We start from the raw sequence: 20,177 nt of genomic DNA on the forward strand, positions 1-20,177 counted from the left end.
TGATAAAAGGATTTGTTGAGTTTGCGATGAGATTCTGACGATATAAAAATACAATGATACGGCATCAAACGGGACAGCTTTCAGCTGCTATTAAAATAATTTAAACATAAAATATTAGAGTTATAGTAACATTAACTATAATAACAAGAAAACTACTGTTTTAAATACCTTTTTTGCCAGCTGACTGTAGTAGTCCGGCATCTCATTATTCATTTTTTATCCCATAGAAATGGAAAACCAGTGGAAACCTATAGCAAAAGCACATTTCTAAGGGTTTTGAATCTAATTTGCAGTATAAAATAAACATGAAGTGAATCCTCTAAAAAGGGACAGGATGTATATGACATTTTTCAATGAAGTGAGTTTAACTTGCACCAGAGAAATTAGCAAAAAGTAATTCTCGGAGGTTAGTTTAGTTTTGTGAATCTGAGTGTAAACTCCATCTGCCTTAGAGATGAAATAATCAGTATGAACACTACAGAGTGGGATAAAACCTTTCAAAGATTTCAGTGTGGAGGTTTGTCACCTCTGAAATCAGTTTTTTTATATACTGCTCAAAAAAATAAAGGGAACATTTCACTTTAATTTTGTGTGTGGCTCCAAATCCAGGCCTCCATTGGTTAATAAATTTGATTTCCATTGATGATTTTTGTGTGATTTTGTTGTCAGCACATTCAACTTTGTACAGAACAAAGTATTCAATGAGAATATTTCATTCATTCAGATCTAGGATGTGTTATTTGAGTGTTCCCTTTATTTTTTTTGAGCAGTGTATATACATATCAGCATTATCAGACAAAAAAAAAAAAAAAGGTCAGTGAGTGTCCAGCTGGGCATGGGCTGAGGGCCAGAATCTAAAGGCCAGCTCCCATTTGATGATCATAGAGAGGAGCCGTCCCTCTCTCCCTGGTGGCTGCTGACATTTGGGCAATGCCGGGTTTCCTTCCCCGGCCTTCCCGACCTTACTGTAGAAATGATTCACCTTCACAAGCTGAAATTTTGTTGATACTTGGAAAACCAAATTTCCCTTTGCCATCAGTGAAATCGCTGCAAACGCATAACACATTTTCCTTGCAAATAGAGGATGAAAACAAATGTTTTCGTTGAGTTGAATTCTCTAACAATATGGTTGTGATATGATATTCTTATTACGGCTGAAATGATTAATTGGATTAATCGCAATAAATTAATAATTGAAATAATCGATTAATCGTCAACTGGAGTATGCAGACTAAAACAAGGCCATTCATAGAACTCTTGGATGAGTAGACAAGTCAAAAACATCTAAGAAAAGTATTAATTTTGCATTTCAGACTTAAACAAATCTTAGTTTATAAATATTTTCTACCAAGTACTCCTCAAGTGACAGTTTTAACTCCATCTAGATCAAATTACATAAAAAATACATATTTTTAAGCACCTTCTGCTTTCCAATTGTTGATTAGTCAATCAGCGCTACACTGTATTGATGCCCAAGTCAAGCAGAAAGCTTTTCACATGTTGATGTTAAAACTATTTCCTTAGCTGCATCCTTTGCTAGATATAACCACGCATTCTCTAAAAGGAATGCTGTTATTTTAGGCAATAAAATGTTTATCTTTTCATTTAAAAAAGGAATTTAATTATTTATTTGCATCTTTTAGTGTATGGTTATTATTGTACGTCAGACGCAGAAATGAAAAATCTGCAGAATTAGCCAGTTTGTTTTATCCAATGAAACAACTAATCGTCAGAATAAATGAAAGATTAATTAGTTGCAGGCCTAATTTTTACCATCCCTCCTTTGTTTCTCGCATTGCTCCTACCCAGTCCCGCCATCATCACCCTCACCCGTCTCTCCGCTCTCTCCCCCCCTCGCCCCGGAGGTGTGTGAGGCTGTGGAAGCATGTGAAAGCCGTCACACAGAGAGAGGCTCATGTGTTCCTCGTTTTGAAGCCATTTGCCCAGAGCATGCTGTCAGCCTCCATCTGGACACGCGTGTGTTTGTGTAGGTTTACCGTCGGTATGTGCGCTTGCATTTGTTTACGTGTCAGTGACCAGGAGTGGTTGAGGGGAATGTCTCTGGGAGTGCTTCTCTTGCACCGAAAAGGAAAAAAAAAAAAAAAAACAGGCTTATTTTTGCGCAAACATGTGTGGAGAGCCGTGTGGTATGCCGCTGTGTTTGTATTTAGCTCTTCCTGTCCTCTCAGCGCCATCATTTTTCTGTTTGCGTGAGCAGAGAAAAGGATTTGCAGCAACATAGCAGATCTCACTTCTATCTGAACCGCCTTTGGATTCATCTCAGGTGTCATGATTGACCGTATTTATCTCAAATGCAGCTTAGAACAACTACTTTTAGCAGCTGTCTCTTACCTACTGCCCTTTCCATCAATCTGGGTCCCAATTACGTTTGACAGAAGTAGCGAGGGTGAAACAATGCAGTGTTTTGTACTTGAGCTGAATAAAGTTGAATGCTCTTTGGTGAAAGGTTTAAAAAGGTTTAAAACTTTTATACGTTTAGAACAGTTCACCATCTGAACTGCTTCTGTTCATATGGTTTTAATGTCAAACTCTTGACATTTTTAGAGTTTTTGCTCCATTTTTAGTCTTTTTACTCAAAATGCTGAATATAAATAAACATTTACAATAAATTCATGGCAATATTTCCACTGTTGTCAGGCATTACATGGAAAATATGGATGAATGAATGGATGAATAGATAGAACTGGATGGATAAACGGAGAAAGAGCCTTGATTTGGAAACAAGGACCTTCTTGCTGCTAGGCAACAGTGCCAACCAGTGCAGAACCCTGCAGCCCTGTTTAACATTACTCTTTTTTATATAATAATTAAAAATATATATATATATAAAACCTGTAATGGAAAATTAAGCTAATCACAAGGAATGGTGTCCAACACTGAAACCGACGGGTAAAAACAGACTTTTCACATCTGATCCAGGCAGACTGGCAAACAGCTGCAGCCTTACATCAAACCAAACTCGCCCATTCAGCCTGTAAACCAAACACATTTCAGGAGTTTGACATGCAACCACTGCGATCAGACTACAGGAAGCTCACACTTCTCGCCTGCCATAAGAATGGCATCTCTAACGTGTGCGAGATTACGCTGCAGTGGAGTCTACCATTGGTATATGAATAGCAGCAAGTGGCAGGTTGGCCCAGCAGGTCTTGTTCCTGACTAGTGCCAGCCTCATCTGGCCGTCTTCCATCACCTACTGATGCCCAATCTGCTGCTCTCACCCAGAGCCCATAAAATGCCTGATGCTGATTAACACTTGACATCACTGGCTGAAATGGACGTTGATGAGTCACTGTGCGGGATGTGTAGTGTGCTCTGAATATTACGGTGCTGTATTTCTTTGTTTTGTTTGGTTTTGCCCCATTTTGCTGTCTTAGCCAAAGTAGAATATAAATACAGAAAAATAGGTTTCAGGTGAGCCAATCTGAGACCATTCAGCAATGTGGAGTCAACAAGGCCTACTGACTGGTGTTGAAATATGCTGTAGTGCCTTGGTCATTGAATGGGAGATGGATAAACACATCGGGTCGCCTGGTCTGCAGTAATTTAGCGACTGCTATCACAATTTATTGTGACGATGAAAGAGCTGAGCTACAAAGCAAAGCTGTTGATGCATCCAACTGTGTACATTCTGGATTATGACTGAAAGAACAAGACTCTGGATACAAGTGACTCCAACAAGCTTTCTCTATAGAGTGGCTAGACTCAGCCTTCAAAAGATCAATCATCTCAGGGAGGTGATTGGACAGCTGCAAAACAGTTCGATCAGGTAGCTTCCTGGTAGCCCTGATAAAAAAAAGACTAAGTTTGCCAATGAAGGCCGTAGGATCCCCCAGAATAAGTTGGAGATTCGCATTGACCTAAAGTAGAGGACTATGAGTTAAACGATGCCAATCACCAAGTCTGTTTGTGTACAAACCGGTCTAACCTCCATTAGACGACTTATGTAATCTTCAATGTCACTTTGTTTACAAGTATGTACTTAAATCAATGTGGAAACGTTGCAGGACTATGCATTGGAAATATACATATTGCCAATACACAACAGAAATCACAATCTCCTGAACACAAACCAGAAGCATTTTCTACATTTTTTTTTTCTAGATTTCGGAGCACTGCTGTGTTTCTGTAATCATAAGGAAGCCTCCGCAGGGAGCGGCTTTGTGCTGCCAAACAACAGACTTTGTGCACACACTCACATTGTGGTTTGGGCCACACACAAACACACACAAACACACACACTCTCACATACAAAGTGCTCATCTGCAGCTGGAAACCGAATCTCCATAATCTCATCGGGAGAACTGGGAGGAGGGGCGGAAGAAAGAGATGACTTCTTTGACTTCTTGGAGAAAAAGTGACATTAGCCAAGTTGGTTGTGTAACCACTAAGGCACAGCACTTGTAGCCAGAGGGGCCATTTTACATTTTGGTGGGACTAAAAGTGTTGCCTCTGCTCTTTGCTTTGTACTTGGGATTGTATTGCAAGGTTTTTATAAGCAAATGGTTTTCAAGCCAGGTGCTTGTTTTCTAATATTTCTGATATTTTATCTAGTTTTTGCCACTGGTAATGAGTTGTTTTTAACAGTATTAGTGCCATACATAGTTTTCAGTTCAATTAATTGACTCATTTAACTGAAGAAAGGGACTCTGTGATCTAGGCAGGATGGTAATTGCTTGATTCAGTGGGTTTTCCAGTCTATTAAAACACACAAATGTGTGCTAATTTAGATGTAAAACAGCATTAGCAAGAAATATTTCTCTAATCTGCAGCATAAGTGTATTGATCCCCACGCAGAGATCCGCGAACGGGATTTAAAGGCACATTCCGGCCATCAATCTCAGTTACGCCTGGCCACATGCTGGCCCTGTGACCTGCATAACGCTGCATAAACAGCAGCGGGTTTCTCACAAACAGCAGATTAGGGTCAGTTTCGTGTTGCCACAAAATAGAACAAAAAAAAAAAAAGAAGAATGAAAAACAACAACATTTTGAGAACAGTGATGGGTATATTCTCTTAAGCCTCAGCCACCATTATTGAAAACATTCCCAACATTATGTGTTTGGAAAACCGCTTTGACAGGTTTGTGACATCTTCAGAATATATATATATATATATATATATATATATATATATATATATATATATATATATATATATATATATATATATATATATTCTGTAATATATATATATATATATATATATATATATATATATATATATATATATATATATATATATATATATATATATATATTACAGAATTTGTAATCCTGTTTATTTTCTTCATTTCTATGGCTTAACATATGAAATATAGGACTCCATCTAGCTGAAATGCACACAGTTTGTCCAAAATACTGCGTTAAAAGAAGCTAATTATCTACTGAACCTTTTAGGGTTAAAGAGAAATTCTGAAAAATCAACAAATGGGAAATTTGTGGCTGATTACCGATTTTCTTTCTGATCTTCCTGTCATTAGTTCTCAATAGTTATTTATTTTAGAAGCAGAGATGATGTCACACTGTGAGAGAAAGCAATCGCCACGTAAGAAAGCATCTTGTATTATAATCTAAAGTGCCTCTCAAAATGTACACAACTCTGTTCAGATGTGAACATTTGTTAAAAATATATATATTTCTGGTATATTTATCTTAATTTTTTTTTTTGCTCCTTTCTATGTGATGGTCATTAAGTCTGAGACGGACGTTTATCCCTGACCTAAAGTGAAATCTCCAGAGCTCGTGTCAATGATTTTGTGTTGTTGTGTCTGCGGTCGGCCTCTGTGAAGCAGATGGGACCTTGTTTTCATCTCGATGTGACGCAGCCATTTATCCCACACCTTTTGTTCTCTGTTTCCCACTCCGAGGTCCTCCTCTTCCCTCGCGGGGATCTACCCATGATGCACTCTGAGGATATTGCCGTAATGAATACAGTGTTTCTGAGATCTGAATGGAGCCGCAGGCGGCGGGGGCGTCTGGGAGGGGACCAGATCGGTCACTGAAATATTCAGAAAGCTTTATTAAGGCTGTTATTTCTGGCAGAGGTACTGCGCACACTAACAGTTGGAGATAATCGCGCTGCATATCTGGATTGGAGGAAGATATTTAAACGGGATTCCTCTGCCGTCCCTAAACCTTGGAGATTTGCTTCCAGTATTTTCTAGGTCTAGGAAAATATAGAAAAATGTTTGTACATTTTCTTCTTCTTTTACTTCTTGTGCCCCATGTACGTCATTTTTTCCCCATTCATTATCCCTCCTTCCTACATAAATTTAAGTTGAACTTTAATGTTTTATATTTTAAAATAAAAGCAAAGAACTGCAATGTTAACTGGAGCGATAGTAGGAAGAGTCATAACTGTGGAAATAATCGCCTCATCGTTTGAGTTTATCCTGTATTTAGGATTTGCAGGCATTACAACAATGAAATCTGTGTAGCCAGAAAAAACAGCACATTATTCAGCCAATATTATCCAGACACCGCGCCTTGATAACACTATTTACCCAGTTTTTCTTTTTTTTTTTCCTGTGCATCTACTTACTTGGAAGCCATTTTTTTTCTAACAAATGCTCCAAATTCAATTCCTCTGACAATGAAGTTTGTAAGGCGACATGCATTTGAGGGATTATTTCATACCGTGGGTGTCGGGTGATTGACAGAATGCGAAGCGTAATCACAAAAGATGTCAGCAATCGGTGACAGGTTCTGTTTGCAAGCGCATCTCCGGCCTGCGAGGCATTATTTATTCAGTCACAGCGCCTGAGTACGCTCACCAGTCTAATAGGAAGGCACAGATTTAAATATAAAGGCGGAAAAATGGGAACGTGGGGAAAAAACAAGGATGAAGATGAAGAATCAGGAAAGAGAGCTGTCTATTATTTAGAAAAGGAAGCAGGAATTAAAGCTTTTATGATCTATTTACAATGAGAAATAGAAAAATTATGAATTTATTATCATAAATGATTAGTAAGTTGGAAAGAGGACTCACATTCAATCTCAGGAATCTGAAAGCAGGCTGATTCTTGTGACAGGTTTTGTCATTATGAACCAAATTAAATTTAAAAACAAAGATCTGGCAACAACAAAAAAAACAATATGGTTCCAAATACTTGACCCAAGAACAAGTCGACCCCACATGATCAGAAAGTAACTGTAAAAACATATTATGTGCAAACATACTGCTAAAAATATTTACTGTAAACATCCATTCAGCTGAATATATATATATATATATATATATATATATATATATATATATATATATATATATATATATATATATATATATATAAATAATTTTAATACCAAAATGGTATTAAAATTAAAACTAAAGGTGTAAAATGTAACTAGGATACCTAAAGGATTGAGTCTGAGACATAAGCTGATATTTTTAAGTTTCATGTTTTCTCCATTCACATAATTTCGATTTGAATCAGATCAGAAAACATGAATAGACGAACCGTCCGCCACTCCGCAGCTTCAGCTTCAGCTGCCGCTTCACGCCAATCTTTGGGTTGTGCTCGCGCGTGAAGGCGGAGTGAAGCGTCTGCGAGGGACTGAAGTGGGTCGTGGGTAACACGTTGCTATGGCAACTGTCGTTCGCCGGCCCCTGGGCCAAGAAAACGCTTTCCCCATCCTTCTCTCGCTCTGCCTTTTTCCCCTCTCACCTCCTTCTTCTCACTTGTTCCCAGTCGTTCTGCACGTTCCCTCTTCTTTCATGGTTTTCTTTCTCATTTTATCGCCCTTTTGTTTCGGAGCTGCCCATGCAAAGGCGATGAAAGCAAGAACAGTTTCGCTTAGCTGTCAGCCACAAATTGAGGTCGGCATTTAAGCGGGAAAACTGTCCCAATACTCTCTAATTTCGCTTATCGGCTGTCAAATTCTGGGCCGTTCTGCCTCCTAACGTGAACAGAAAGGTGAAATCCTTCGGTGGGGACCCGCCAAAAGTTATTTAAAATGATCTATGACACCATAACATAACAGGAGTGTAACATAGTGCCTTTGTGATTAACTCCAGCTGGCTTAATAGAGCACGACGGCAACAAGCAGCCATATTTCAAAGAAAAGGAGACAGTAGAGCGAAGACAGAGGCAGCGAGGTATAAAACAAGGCAGATAGGCCAGCCTTGGTGTGTCACCTAAATTCTGCTCTAATGAATAGCCCATTGATTTCCATTAGGGCCGGCTGGAGCTGACCATTCCGGCCGGTCTGCTTCCCATTAGCGCACTTTTAAACTGAGGCTGGCAGTCGTAGCCGGGGGGGTGGAGGGACCGGATAGAGGGGAGAGTCAGCTCCGTCGTTCAAGAGGAACCTGTGAATTCATCCATGAAGCAGCGTGGAACCAGGGGAGAGAAGACGGAGCTAAAAGCAGAAACAATAAAGCCCTTAAATAGCTCCCACGAAGGCGTGGGATTTGTCCCAAAAAGGCTCCCATCTTGTCAGATTACTCGCATCCACGATGGAAGATAAAGTTGGAAATTCTTCATTTGCATTCAAAAGGAAGGATTTCCTTTTGTTTTCGTCTTGTTTCGAAATAAAACACTCAAATTTTACTCGATGAGGGGTGATGTTTCAGAGCAGAATTGAGGACCCGTCACTGTGCTGACCGGTGAGCCAGAGAGGCCGCGGCCCACTTCTCGGTCCAGCCGTCCAGCTTCATCAGCTGGACTCCTACACCAGCGCGCTTCCTTCATTAACATTAATAGGATTTGGGTCTGTTATGTAAAGGGCCTCCGCTGGGTTACGTAAGGCAGGAGGAAGATGATGCTTCTTCAGATTTAAGGATGAGCTTTTATCATGACCCAAACTTCTTGAATCAACTTTGACCAGACTTCTTATCTGGATGTGGAAAAAATTTATCAAAACTGTTTGATGTAAACTACGCTTACACTGTGGAAGCCGGAACAACTTTTTGTTTTAGAAAAAACAAATAAAGTAGTAAATTGACCATATTATTGAAATATTATTGACGTAATATTTCCCCCCTGGAGTAACAGGAAGTCTTAGATCAGCAACTAAAGTAAAAAAAAATATTAAAAAAAATTCTAATATTCAATATTTGTAGTATCAGTAATATTAGAGAGATTTTATTCCCTATTTAATACATTTATTCAAATTACCGTCTTTAGCAGGGGTGAAAATAACTGTGGAAAAAAAAAATCTCCATTTAGTTTGTATAGTGTTGTTATAGATTGCTATTGTTTCCCTTGGGGATGCTTAAATCAACTGGCTCTTTTAAACCCATCAATAGCAACCGCCTGCAGGCTGTAAACTCTACCGCGGCTCAACATTTAAATCCAGACTTTCTCTGACGATTTCTGTTGCGTTTGATGCTGAAAGCTAATCTTGAAGTTGTACTTTTATTTATTTTTTTTCACGCTTCTGTCATCAGATGTCAGTGAACCGATGAAGGTCCACGCTGATAAAAGCCATCAGCGGGTCTGACTGTTTGTCATACCCGTAAATCCAGCATACCTTGTGGTAATGCGCATGCGCACATCGATGTTGCGTCACATACTGCTTACTCAGCAGATTTCTTATAAATCCGTCATACCTGTAGAAGTTTCATTTTGTGTGTTTTATTTCTCAGAAGTTTACAGTAAATTTTATTCAATTAAGCTGCTATGTTAATCAAACATGTTAACATAAATGACTTTTGCTGTTTCCAATATCGTTACCATACTGTAAACAAGACATTCCCATTTAGCGTCACTTACTACAAATACTGTTTGACTACAAATTTGGACTCCCGTGGGATATTTTGTACCTATAGCTAATCTACCTTTTTAATATTTTAATACTTCATTAGAAAACTGCACGGAGTATGTCCTAAAAAAAAAAAAAAAAAACACATGAATGCTGACCAAAGCTGTGTTAGGCAACAAGCAGAACAACACCTCTTTCTGGACACTGCATGGAAATAACTAGATTTTTCTTATTTTATTTTATTTTATTTTATTTTTTTATTTACCGTAAACTTCTGAGAAATAAAACACACAAAATGAAACTTCTACAGGTATGGCGGATTTATAAGAAACGTAACATCGCATGCGCATGACCACAATGTTTTCACGAGACGAGCTGTCGCGTAGAGTAGACATCACGAAGAGCCACGACTGCCACCGAGTGCGTTATTCGCTGGCGATTGGGGGGAGCGTGTCAGAACAGATCATAATGTGCGTGGAGAGCCACACAGAGGACGCGCGGTGGGTTCAGTCGGCACCAAAAGCCGTGCCGACTTGTGAACATCAGCTAGTGGTGCCAACTGGAGCAGGCTGTCATGGAAACAGCAACGCAGCCACACAAGACGGTTCATTTTGTCTTTTTTACTCCCAGAGTAACTTCCTGCTTTGCCACAGGAGTTATTTTTATCATGTTGTATAACATGCAGCTCTTGTAATTCGGTGCCTTTTGTTCCAGCTTTTTTTGGAGGGGGTGGGATTCTAGAGCAGGATGCATCTGCAGCACCTGTAGACCTCACGCAGGAAGCTGAAAACTAAATGTACTTATTCAGCATCGCAAAACAGAAGAGAGGTTTTTTTTTTCATTTTTCATCAACCTTTGGGAAGATCTACTGGCAAATTCACACATTTACTTCAATCTAAAAAATAAAAAGATTTAAAAAAGAAGAACATCCACGCTCTGGTTTTTGTTTTTACCTGAAAACCAGAGCGTGGTTCATGCATTTGATCACTCTAGCTCAGATTATGAGGCATTCTTGAAGAGAAAAGAAAAAAAAAATGTTACACAGAGAGTTTTTGTAGGTGGTGCAAAATTCAGCACTCCAACTCGCTGTGAAAGATGCTCAACATGCCTGATGCAGAGGATAAAAAAGGCCATTGAGTTTTGCAGCGAGTGTCGTCAGCAGAGCTAAGCAAGTCACTATGGGATGTCAGCCTGCTCTCTTTGTTCTTTCTTATAAAAACATGGCTGCAGTGGAGCTTCTTCTTCTCCACCCCCCAGCCCCCATCTGCCTTCTTTCATATCTGACCTAAATTCTTTGTTCTCAGATCCTCTTTAATGCTTTCTTAGCTGTGAGCTTTCTCGTAGCTAAATGCAACAGGAAAAGTGGAAACAACCTCACTCTTCGTTTCCCTCTGCAGGATGCTTCGAGTGCTGCATCAAGTGTCTGGGCGGGGTACCCTACGCCTCGCTGGTGGCCACCATCCTCTGCTTCTCGGGCGTGGCCCTGTTCTGCGGCTGCGGCCACGTGGCGCTGACCGGCACCCTGACCATGCTGGAGAACCACTTCTCCAGGATCACCAGTGACCACGCCACCCTCGCCGCTGTGTGAGTCCTATGCATCCTCTTCCCTCAGCTTTGGGTTTTTCCTTCTTTTAACACCAAGAATCTAATCCATAATCCTGTAGCAGAATTTTTTTTTTTTTCGTTTTCCTTCCATGGAGATCATCCCCATTTCCTGCATAGATGATCTTTGTCATAAATATTCTCAGTTCATCCATCTGATCCACTGACAATTTCCTGTTATTGTCTGATTTACACAAGTCCATCATCCTTATGGTATTCACTTCCTGTTTAGACAATCCGCTTTGAAAAATGATGTTTCATGTACCCAAACATCCAGACCCGCATAACCAATAATAATATCAATCAGCAAAGACTTAAAACTTGTGCAAAGCAGAAATAAACTTGGCGCTATCGTTTGTTTCCCGCGTCCAGGATCCAGATCTTTCAGTACATCATCTACGGCATTGCCTCCTTCTTCTTCGTCTACGCCATCCTCCTGCTGGGCGAGGGCTTCTACACCACCAGCACCATCAAGAAGGAGCTGCAGAGTGACTTTAAGACGACCATCTGTGGACGCTGCATCACTGCCTTTGTATGTTAAAGCCAATAAATGAGACGTAGCTGCTTCCATTTTGTTCTTTAGAATACAAAGTCGCTATGGTGGCACAAAGATGTGGAGATGTTTCTAATCGTGCACTCTTAAGCTAGATTCTTGATTCACGCTTCAGCCTTCAGGGCTTCTTTGGCACAGTTTGTCCTTCCTTGTCTGATTAAGTTAATTACTGCAGATGTCCAGTTACATTAGCATGGAAGCAAAATGTGATGCACGGGTGGTTGGATGGTGAGGACTTTAAGTAAATATCATGAGCCTAATTCTTCAGTGCATCACAACGTAATAATAATATCCCATCTTCTGCCTCCTCTTCCTTCCTTCGGTTCAGTTCATGTTCCTGACCTACATCTTCGCTCTGGTGTTTATCGCCATCTTCTGCTTCACGGCGATCCCGGTTTTCCTCTTCTTTAACATGTGGAACACCTGCGCCGCCATGAGATCTCCAGACTCCAACATCACGTATCCTGACTCCATCTGTGTGGATGTCAGGCAGTACGGTGAGTCACTGAGGCTTTCATTCTCACTCTGGTTCTCTGGAAGGGTTGGTTGTTATGGGTGGTCACCCCAGGGTGGCATTTGGAGGAGGGCAGAGCTGCGAATTCAAGAGTCTTTTTATGCCTCGATTGCATCCTGACGGAGTTTTTTTGTTGCTTATTTGCATGTCTTTGTCAAGATTTCGAAGGTAAAAACTGACTTTCAGGATGAAATAAAGGGGTTAAGAGAATCTTAATGCTCCAGCTGAGGTTTGCCCTTTTGATCTAATTAAAGATGACAGATTTTCATTACAGTTACGTAGTATCAAGTGGGCTGGAGCCAAACCCGAGGGGTAGCGGGGTTACGAAAGCACTCTTTTGAAATAAAAACAAAGGGACAATGCTTCCATTTAAGACTGAATATCCTGCCTTTGTAGCTTTAACCTCCTAAACTTCGGCTCTCAGAACCTTGCCAACGTATTCAACTAACAAAAAACCAGTATCGTCAACCCATCATCTGAGAATGGAACGGCTGCAAATATGGCCGCCCTCCGACAATAACAAGGCAGTCAAGGAAAGCGATAATCAGAGAAGTAAATAGGAAGATTTTTAATATTTCTGGAGGAGCCACTGTAGAAAGAAAGCATTGTTTGCACCATATAAAGGGCACTGCAAACATGTGCAAACCTTTTAGCCAACTTGCAAAACACAATATGTGGAGGAAGGCTAACACTGCGCATCCCCTTGATGACACCTTCTCCACAGCAAAACATGCTAGTGCTAGCCTCAAACACTCCGTTTTGGTGCTAAAAAAAAAACAAACACTCCCCATCCAATTTGACTGAGCTTAAATTATTTTACAACGAACGATGAGTCAAAAGATACAATATCCGGTGGTTAAAGAGTTGAAAATCGTCAACACAGCGCCATTTTGTTTTGACCCATAAAATAGCATCTGTGAAAAGTTCAGGGGAAGGAATACTCTCGAGCAGCACGGGATGTTATACCCATCTCCTTTCTGAATATTGCATTTGCAGCTTCAGAGAGCGAATGCAAAACATGCACGGCTACGTTTCTTCAAAGATGATGAAGAGCGACTCCCTTTGATCAAGGAGCTCAGCGAGAAGCATCTGAAGTGAAAGCCTCTGATTTTCAAACCAGCAGGATGGTAAAAAAAAAACGAAAAGAAAAGAAAAAAATGCAGTTTAAGTACAGAGAATCCAATCTTGTAGTGCTACGGTTCACCGTTTGATGGAACAATGTACAGTATTTGACCCATATCTGAAAGACAGCTGGCCAAACCATGAAGTAGGATAAGGATATGCTTCATAATATTAACCCCAATTACGTAGTGGGAGGCGACAAATTATTGTCAGCAGTTGCTAAAACTGAAGAGTGATCATAGTTCTTTGTGACTGAAACAAGAAAGCGTTGATAAATGATATTTTTCAGCCTTTATGATGAAATGAGGTGGAAATTCATTCAGAATGATGACCCATATTTTTCCAGCAGCAGCCCTGTTTCTTTTAATCTTTCTCTGAGCCTCATTCATAATACTTTCAATCAAAAAAAAAAAAGCTTCTTGTCGTTTGGTGACGTTTCGTCTCTTTGATCCTGCAGGCGTTATTCCCTTGAACGCAACACCAGGGAAGGCTTGTGGAACCACACTGACAGATATTTGCAGCACCAGCGAGGTGAGTGGGTGATTTTTTTTTTTCACTTTTTTTCAGTTTATTCTTGTGTAACTTGCCTAAAACTCTTTTTTTTACCCCCCACCCTCTTAGTTCTACCTGTCCTACCACCTCTACATCGTGGCGTTGGCCGGTGCCGGAGCCACCGTCATCGCTCTGGTGAGCTGCTCTGATAACCCACCGCTCAAAATATGCACGTTGCCATGGCCATGCTTATCTGTTGCCGTGGCAACCGCGCCTCTCACGTAAATGTGTTGTACTATCAGCTGAAATCCTGCCCCGCAGCCTGTTATGTGAGCGTGTTTGTGTGTGTGTGTGTGTGTGTGTGTGTGTGTGTGTGCGTGTGTGTGAGCGTCTGTGTTTTACTCCACTGTGGAGGTGGACTTTTGTGTTTTGCATCCAGGGAAATGGAGATGCAAAAAAAAAAAAAAAAGTCATGAAACATCTCAACACACGTTTCACTGGGTCACCTGCATGTCTTTTTGCTTTTTGATCTTTTAAAGAAACAGTGTCATGAAAATGGCCTGGCAGCATTAACATATTTCTTCAGCCGTAAGTGGATAATGGTTCTCACTGTGGCTGCTTAGAATTAGTTTTGTTCAGATTAGGACGTTTAATTCATAGCTATTGCTTTTATTTTCTTTAGATCATTTGGCCCACTTCCTGTTTATAAAATCAAGAAATTTCTTGATTTTATAGGTGCAGTAATAAGCTTTGGATGGGATTCATGGGAGTCATTAAACTAAGAAAGGTGGTTAATCTTATTTAGCTCTTAATTTAAGGAGGAGGGTAATTACATTTTCACATCTAATCAGGTTGTTTTGGATAGCTTTTTTCTTTAGCCTAATAAATGTATTTACTATAGTTACTAATGACACTCAACATAATTAGGGAGAACAAATAGATATTTTAGTACCTTTAAGTCCAGGACATTCTTGTTCATTTGGCTCAGACACTAAGATATAAACATGCCTTAGCTTTTTAGCTAGGTCTTATTTATGACATGATATTAATGTTTCCTGTCAAACAAACCAATTCTTTTTAGTGTTTAGTGTAGGAGGAAAATCCACGGATATCGGCAGGTGCTTTATGATGACAGGACATGCAAGAAGCAAACACAATGAAAAAAATAAAGTTTTTCTTACCTGAAAAACATCAGGTCAGCGCTTGAAGCGGTGATATTTCTACGAAAAGATTTATCGGGATATCTTTGTAGAGTCTTCATTCCTTGCCTCTCAGTGAGGACGTTGCCTGAAACACAGTGTAGTTACATCAGTAGGTTACTTATTATCGGACTCTTTGATTGAGGAGGAGAATTTATTGTGAGAGGCTTGAAGCTGTTTTAGAAAGGTGACAATAAGAGAAAGTAAAAGTTTAAAACAAAATTACAACAAAATGTAGTTGTTTTTAATTTAGTTAAATGCGTAAAAATATTCAGACACCTTGAACTTTCCCACATTTCCTACAAACGATACTTTTATTTAACAAACTACAGTCATTTTAATGGAGACCAAAATGCACTTTTGAGTTGTCAAATGTAAAACGACTTTTTTTTCCCCCTCTGTGCTCTCAGATCCACTACCTGATGATTTTAGCGGCTAACTGGGCGTACCTGAAGACCGCCGCCTCCACGCACGACTACCAGGACATCAAGACCAAGGATGACCAGGACCTAGAGGCCGAGGCGCGCTCCAAGGACGGCCAGAACTCCTCCTCCTACTCATAAGGACAAAGCGTCCTCTCTTGCCATTGCTCATCTTCTCCCCCAAATCTTAAACCCATCCCACAACACCTAGCGTCCATCACTCCCAAACTCCCTCTTCCTCCTCCCCCCGACAAAACAAAACCACCTCGGTCATGTTCGACAGCCCCCCGGTCTCCTGATTCTCCATCCTCTTCCGTTTACCCAGAAGCGCTTTCCGCTCCGAGGCGCCAGCGCGCTCTCACCACCGGTAGGGGAAGAGGCTGGAGGGTCGGGAGGAGAGCGGCCAGGCCCCGGACGGAGGCGGCTGATTCAGAGCGGTGAAGGCTCGCCCCATCAGGGGTCGAGCTCAGGTACGGTACATTGGTTTTCAAAGCGCCTCCTCCTCTTCCTCCCTCCCTGTGCTTTTTGGGCGGCGGCTCGTGAACGTGGCCCGGCTGTGATGGCCTCGCGCCCTGAGCCAGCACAGCCTCTCGACACATAGCTCCTAACGACAACAAAAAAAGAAAAAAGAAAAAACAGAATAAAAATCGAAAAACAATGTTCACTGTGTGCTTCAGCCACTGGGAAGCACCACAGCAACCAAGTTCCTCTGTTTTTTGGTGTTTTATATGCATATATATATATATATGAATATGAATATATTGTGCGAATGTGTGTGAATGTTCTTTTTTTTTTTTAAATACTCTGAAAAGTATGCCAGGTATTGTTATGATCTTTTTGAGTTTGGGCTCATAGATTCTTTTCTTCTTTTAGTTTTTCTTTCCCCACCACTTTGACGTTTTATTGCTATTGCTCCGAACATTGTTGCACTATTTAAAAATAAATTAAAATGGGGGAGAATAAAATCTCTTGAGCAAGACAAGCCCTTTCTTTCCCCCCTCCAGGAATAAACCCCTAAAAGAATGAAAAACCATGTGGTATCTCAAGGATTTCTGTGCATTTGAGTAAGTATATTTAAGCGCTACTTTTCTTATAGGATCCGTTAACAGTTTATCTGCTTCCATGTCCTGGATTAAGATTAAGTTTTCTTGCTGAGAGGTCATAAATATGGAACCAGTCCTCTCATCTGGCCGTGAAAGAATGCAAGGAGGCTCGCCAAATGTCTCTTTTTAGGACCGTTTGAGGTTTTTTTTTTTGTTACATTCATCACCAGCTGAAATAAAAGTCAAAGGCGGCGCCCTCCACAATTACTGGCACAAGTGGTTAAAATGTCAAAAAATGTTATTATTATTATTATTATTATTATTATTATTATTATTATGTAGTATGGTGGTGGCAGCATCATGCCATGGGGATGCCGTTTTTAGTTATTACTTTGGCTGTACGTGTGGGTAAGTTTAGGCGATTTCAGGACTAATTTAGCCAATGCAAACAGGAATCTTTATCAAATCCCATTTGACAAAATGGGACGGAGACCAAACTGAGGGTCGTAGGTCATTTTAGGCACTTTGTGTCATTTTTGTTTGCGGTCCACCAACAGAGAAGCAAACAGACACTTGCTTTTTGGCACTGTGTTATTAAACATTAAATAAGAAATGTTTAATTGACTCCTAAAAATAGAGAATTTGATGCCCTTTTTAAGGCAAGCATGCAAAACCCATTTTTATGTTTTTATTTTTGCCCTTTTCTAGACTATTTTGTTTATGTTATGAAAATACTACATGTTCAGTTTATCATTCAGAAGGTAAATTTTTATTTTAAGTTAGTTTTTGACTGCGTGGGAAAAATGTTGGACACTTTAAAGTGAAGTTAAGTTTAATTTTATTTTATTTTTTCATTTATTTTATTAGAAACGTTAGAGATAATTGTCGGGTCAATGATTTTGCAATTTTATTTTTATTTTTTTACATCTACGCAGTGAATGAATGGTGCTCAAATGGACTTTTTCTAATTTCCTGCGACTAAAGAGTTTTATTTTTTATTTCTTTACAACCTTAGCAAGGCTGTCTCTAAATGTGGAGGGCGCTGCACATCCAGGTCTTAAAAAACAAAAAGACACACACCTCAGGTATCAAACCAAATCCGACTCGTGTTTTATTTCCAAAACATTCACCATTTAAACTCCGACCTGATTACTGATCTTATCCTGTGTGAACTCAACCCACCGGTTCCTCCTTTCAGGGAACTAAATTCACCTGTAAATAGCAGAATCACCCCGCCAAAAAAAAAAAAAAAAAAAAAAAAAAGATCGATCCACACCCTTTCCCACGCCCCCAAAACGGGGAGAACACAATCCATGTTTTATTTCTGACATGCTCTTTTTTTATTATTATTTTTCTTTAACAAAATATATGTAAACGTACCCTTTGAGAAATGTGTTTAGCACTCGAATACTAGTTCTGCATTTGATATACTAATTGTAATGTAACATCTTCAATGATATGTCGTGAGAGGGACACAGTTCAGTCATGATTATATGATGGATTTGAGGTGATTGTGACGTATACATCTTAAAATGTGAAGAAAAAATATGGGAATTATTATTTTTTATTATTATTATTCTCTTTATCCATTTTAGGCAGCTGGGTTCTCGTGGTTAAGTATTTTATGGAACATGTTTGTGCTTATTTTTAGCCAAATGCGTGACTAAAGTCACTATTTTCTTTTCTTTTCTCTTTTCTCCTTTTTCTTTTGAATGCCATGCCTCTCATACAAGCCACAAAGACTGTTTTGGATGTTTACACTGAATAAAACAAGTCAGGAATTTTCATACATTAATTTTATAACCAGATGTGTTTCAATAATCATGGCCTATATTCTATATTAATCATGACCGATTAGTTAACCCTTAAAAAAAAAAGAAAAAAGTAGACAAGAGAAATTTTATGAATTTTGATGAGATGAAGCATGTCAGTATCGTCCATGTGCGCAGCTGTCTATTCTGTATAAAAAAAAAGGACTATATTGCCATGTGTGTTATGTTGAATAAATATCCGTGCTTTGCCGCCAGGTTGATGTAAAAGGCAAAACTTCAATTTCCTATAAGCCGACGATGCGTGTCAGGGTGTTGTTGTTTCCTCGTTATTTGCATGAAGGAGACATGACTGTGTCTTCGCAGTTTTTTCAGGTGATGTGTAGTCATTTGTACTGACAACTATGGTAGGCGGTGTTTTGCCCCCTTCCTCCCTCCCCTCTCTCTGCCCCTGCTCTTTTCTAAAGAAAAACTCCATTGTACTTTGATGGCATTGTAGTCCCTGTAGGTGTTTCATTCTGGGTTTTTCTTTTTTTTTTTTCCTTTTTTTTTAAGTTGAAAATAGTTCTATGACTCCTATATGGTGATTTTTGTAACCTTCTCTAGTAAAACCGATATTTTTTATTATCGTGACGACTGAGTATTTTGCCTCTTTCTTCGATTTGTGACTTTTACAGAAAGTTAACAAAGTCAAAACAGTCGGGAGCTACAAAATGTGTCTAAGGTTCACCGCAAAAAGAAAAGCAAAAGCCCGACTTACAAGAATCTAAATATGAATTAAATATAGGGCAGCTACTTTAACTCTGTTTCACAGTGTAAACACTTTTGGATTCAATGGATACATCTTATAACCTTAAATTAGCGGGAGACAAAGGTAGTCAGAGGCTTATTATTAAATTAAATAACATTTCTGATAATATATTTATGAATTCACAAATAATATAGAAAAATATATACAATGAACGCCAACTCGTTTTAATTATTGAATCCATTTTTGTTGTTGTTTGGCATCAGATAAGTCTTACATGGTCATTAGTTACAGATTAGGGTTACAGATTAATGTCACTTTTTTACTTAGAAATTAAAATTAAAATTTTACAAAAAAGTTGCACATCTATGAATTTCATTATTGATTCTGATTGCATTATACTTTACATTGTATACTAGCAGCAAGTATATTGTTTTTAAATTATTCTATATATTTACTAACTTCTCCGTACATACACATTAAATGTCAAATTTTCCAAAGAAAAATAAACAATCAATATTGTAAATTTCTTAGTACAAATCAGTATAAGAAAAATGTTTACATTAAAGAATGTATGAGTTATGCAGATTCCCACATTCTACTGAGCAGATTTTAACTTTTAGCCACAAAATTATATTTACAGAAGGAATTACTGATATTAAATGTGGCTGATTTGACATAAATTATCTTTAAAAAGTAAATGGAAGTTCATAATTATGACTTTATCGAAAAGTGCCATTTTAAAATTAACCTTACAGACTTACCGAGATCGTTTTATTTTTCTGCTTCCTCTTTATTGCTAAAAATTAATACATTTATCTTGAATAGTTGTCTAATTCTATTTTTAGCATAGACTAAAGAAATAGCTACACCTGCTGCTTTCATTTTTATTTAATAATTGGTATTTATCAAAGCAAACAACTCTTCCGGTGCCCTTTAGCTTAAAAAAAACCAAAACGAGTCATTTGGTTCTGTCGCTTTTCA

The 20,177-nt window shown here is 39.1% G+C and overlaps 1 protein-coding gene across 2 annotated transcripts in view; it reads left to right on the forward strand.

The window, feature by feature from the left end:
- The window catches only part of LOC106924959 (neuronal membrane glycoprotein M6-b-like), a 37,273-nt gene extending 18,195 nt beyond the window's left edge, over window positions 1-19,078 (forward strand). For both annotated transcript variants that reach the window (XM_014998941.2, XM_014998940.2), the window contains exons 2-7: window positions 11,127-11,313; window positions 11,704-11,863; window positions 12,213-12,381; window positions 13,978-14,051; window positions 14,142-14,207; window positions 15,622-19,078. In XM_014998941.2, the coding sequence (XP_014854427.1) occupies window positions 11,127-11,313; window positions 11,704-11,863; window positions 12,213-12,381; window positions 13,978-14,051; window positions 14,142-14,207; window positions 15,622-15,774 (809 nt within the window). In that variant the 3' untranslated portion in view covers window positions 15,775-19,078. The remainder of the gene's footprint in view (window positions 1-11,126; window positions 11,314-11,703; window positions 11,864-12,212; window positions 12,382-13,977; window positions 14,052-14,141; window positions 14,208-15,621) is intronic.
- The last annotated feature ends 1,099 nt before the right edge of the window (window positions 19,079-20,177 follow it).

Source organism: Poecilia mexicana, unplaced genomic scaffold (genome assembly GCF_051168715.1).
Source record: "Poecilia mexicana isolate PSO_F unplaced genomic scaffold, ASM5116871v1 scaffold_2, whole genome shotgun sequence".
Taxonomy (NCBI): domain Eukaryota; kingdom Metazoa; phylum Chordata; class Actinopteri; order Cyprinodontiformes; family Poeciliidae; genus Poecilia; species Poecilia mexicana.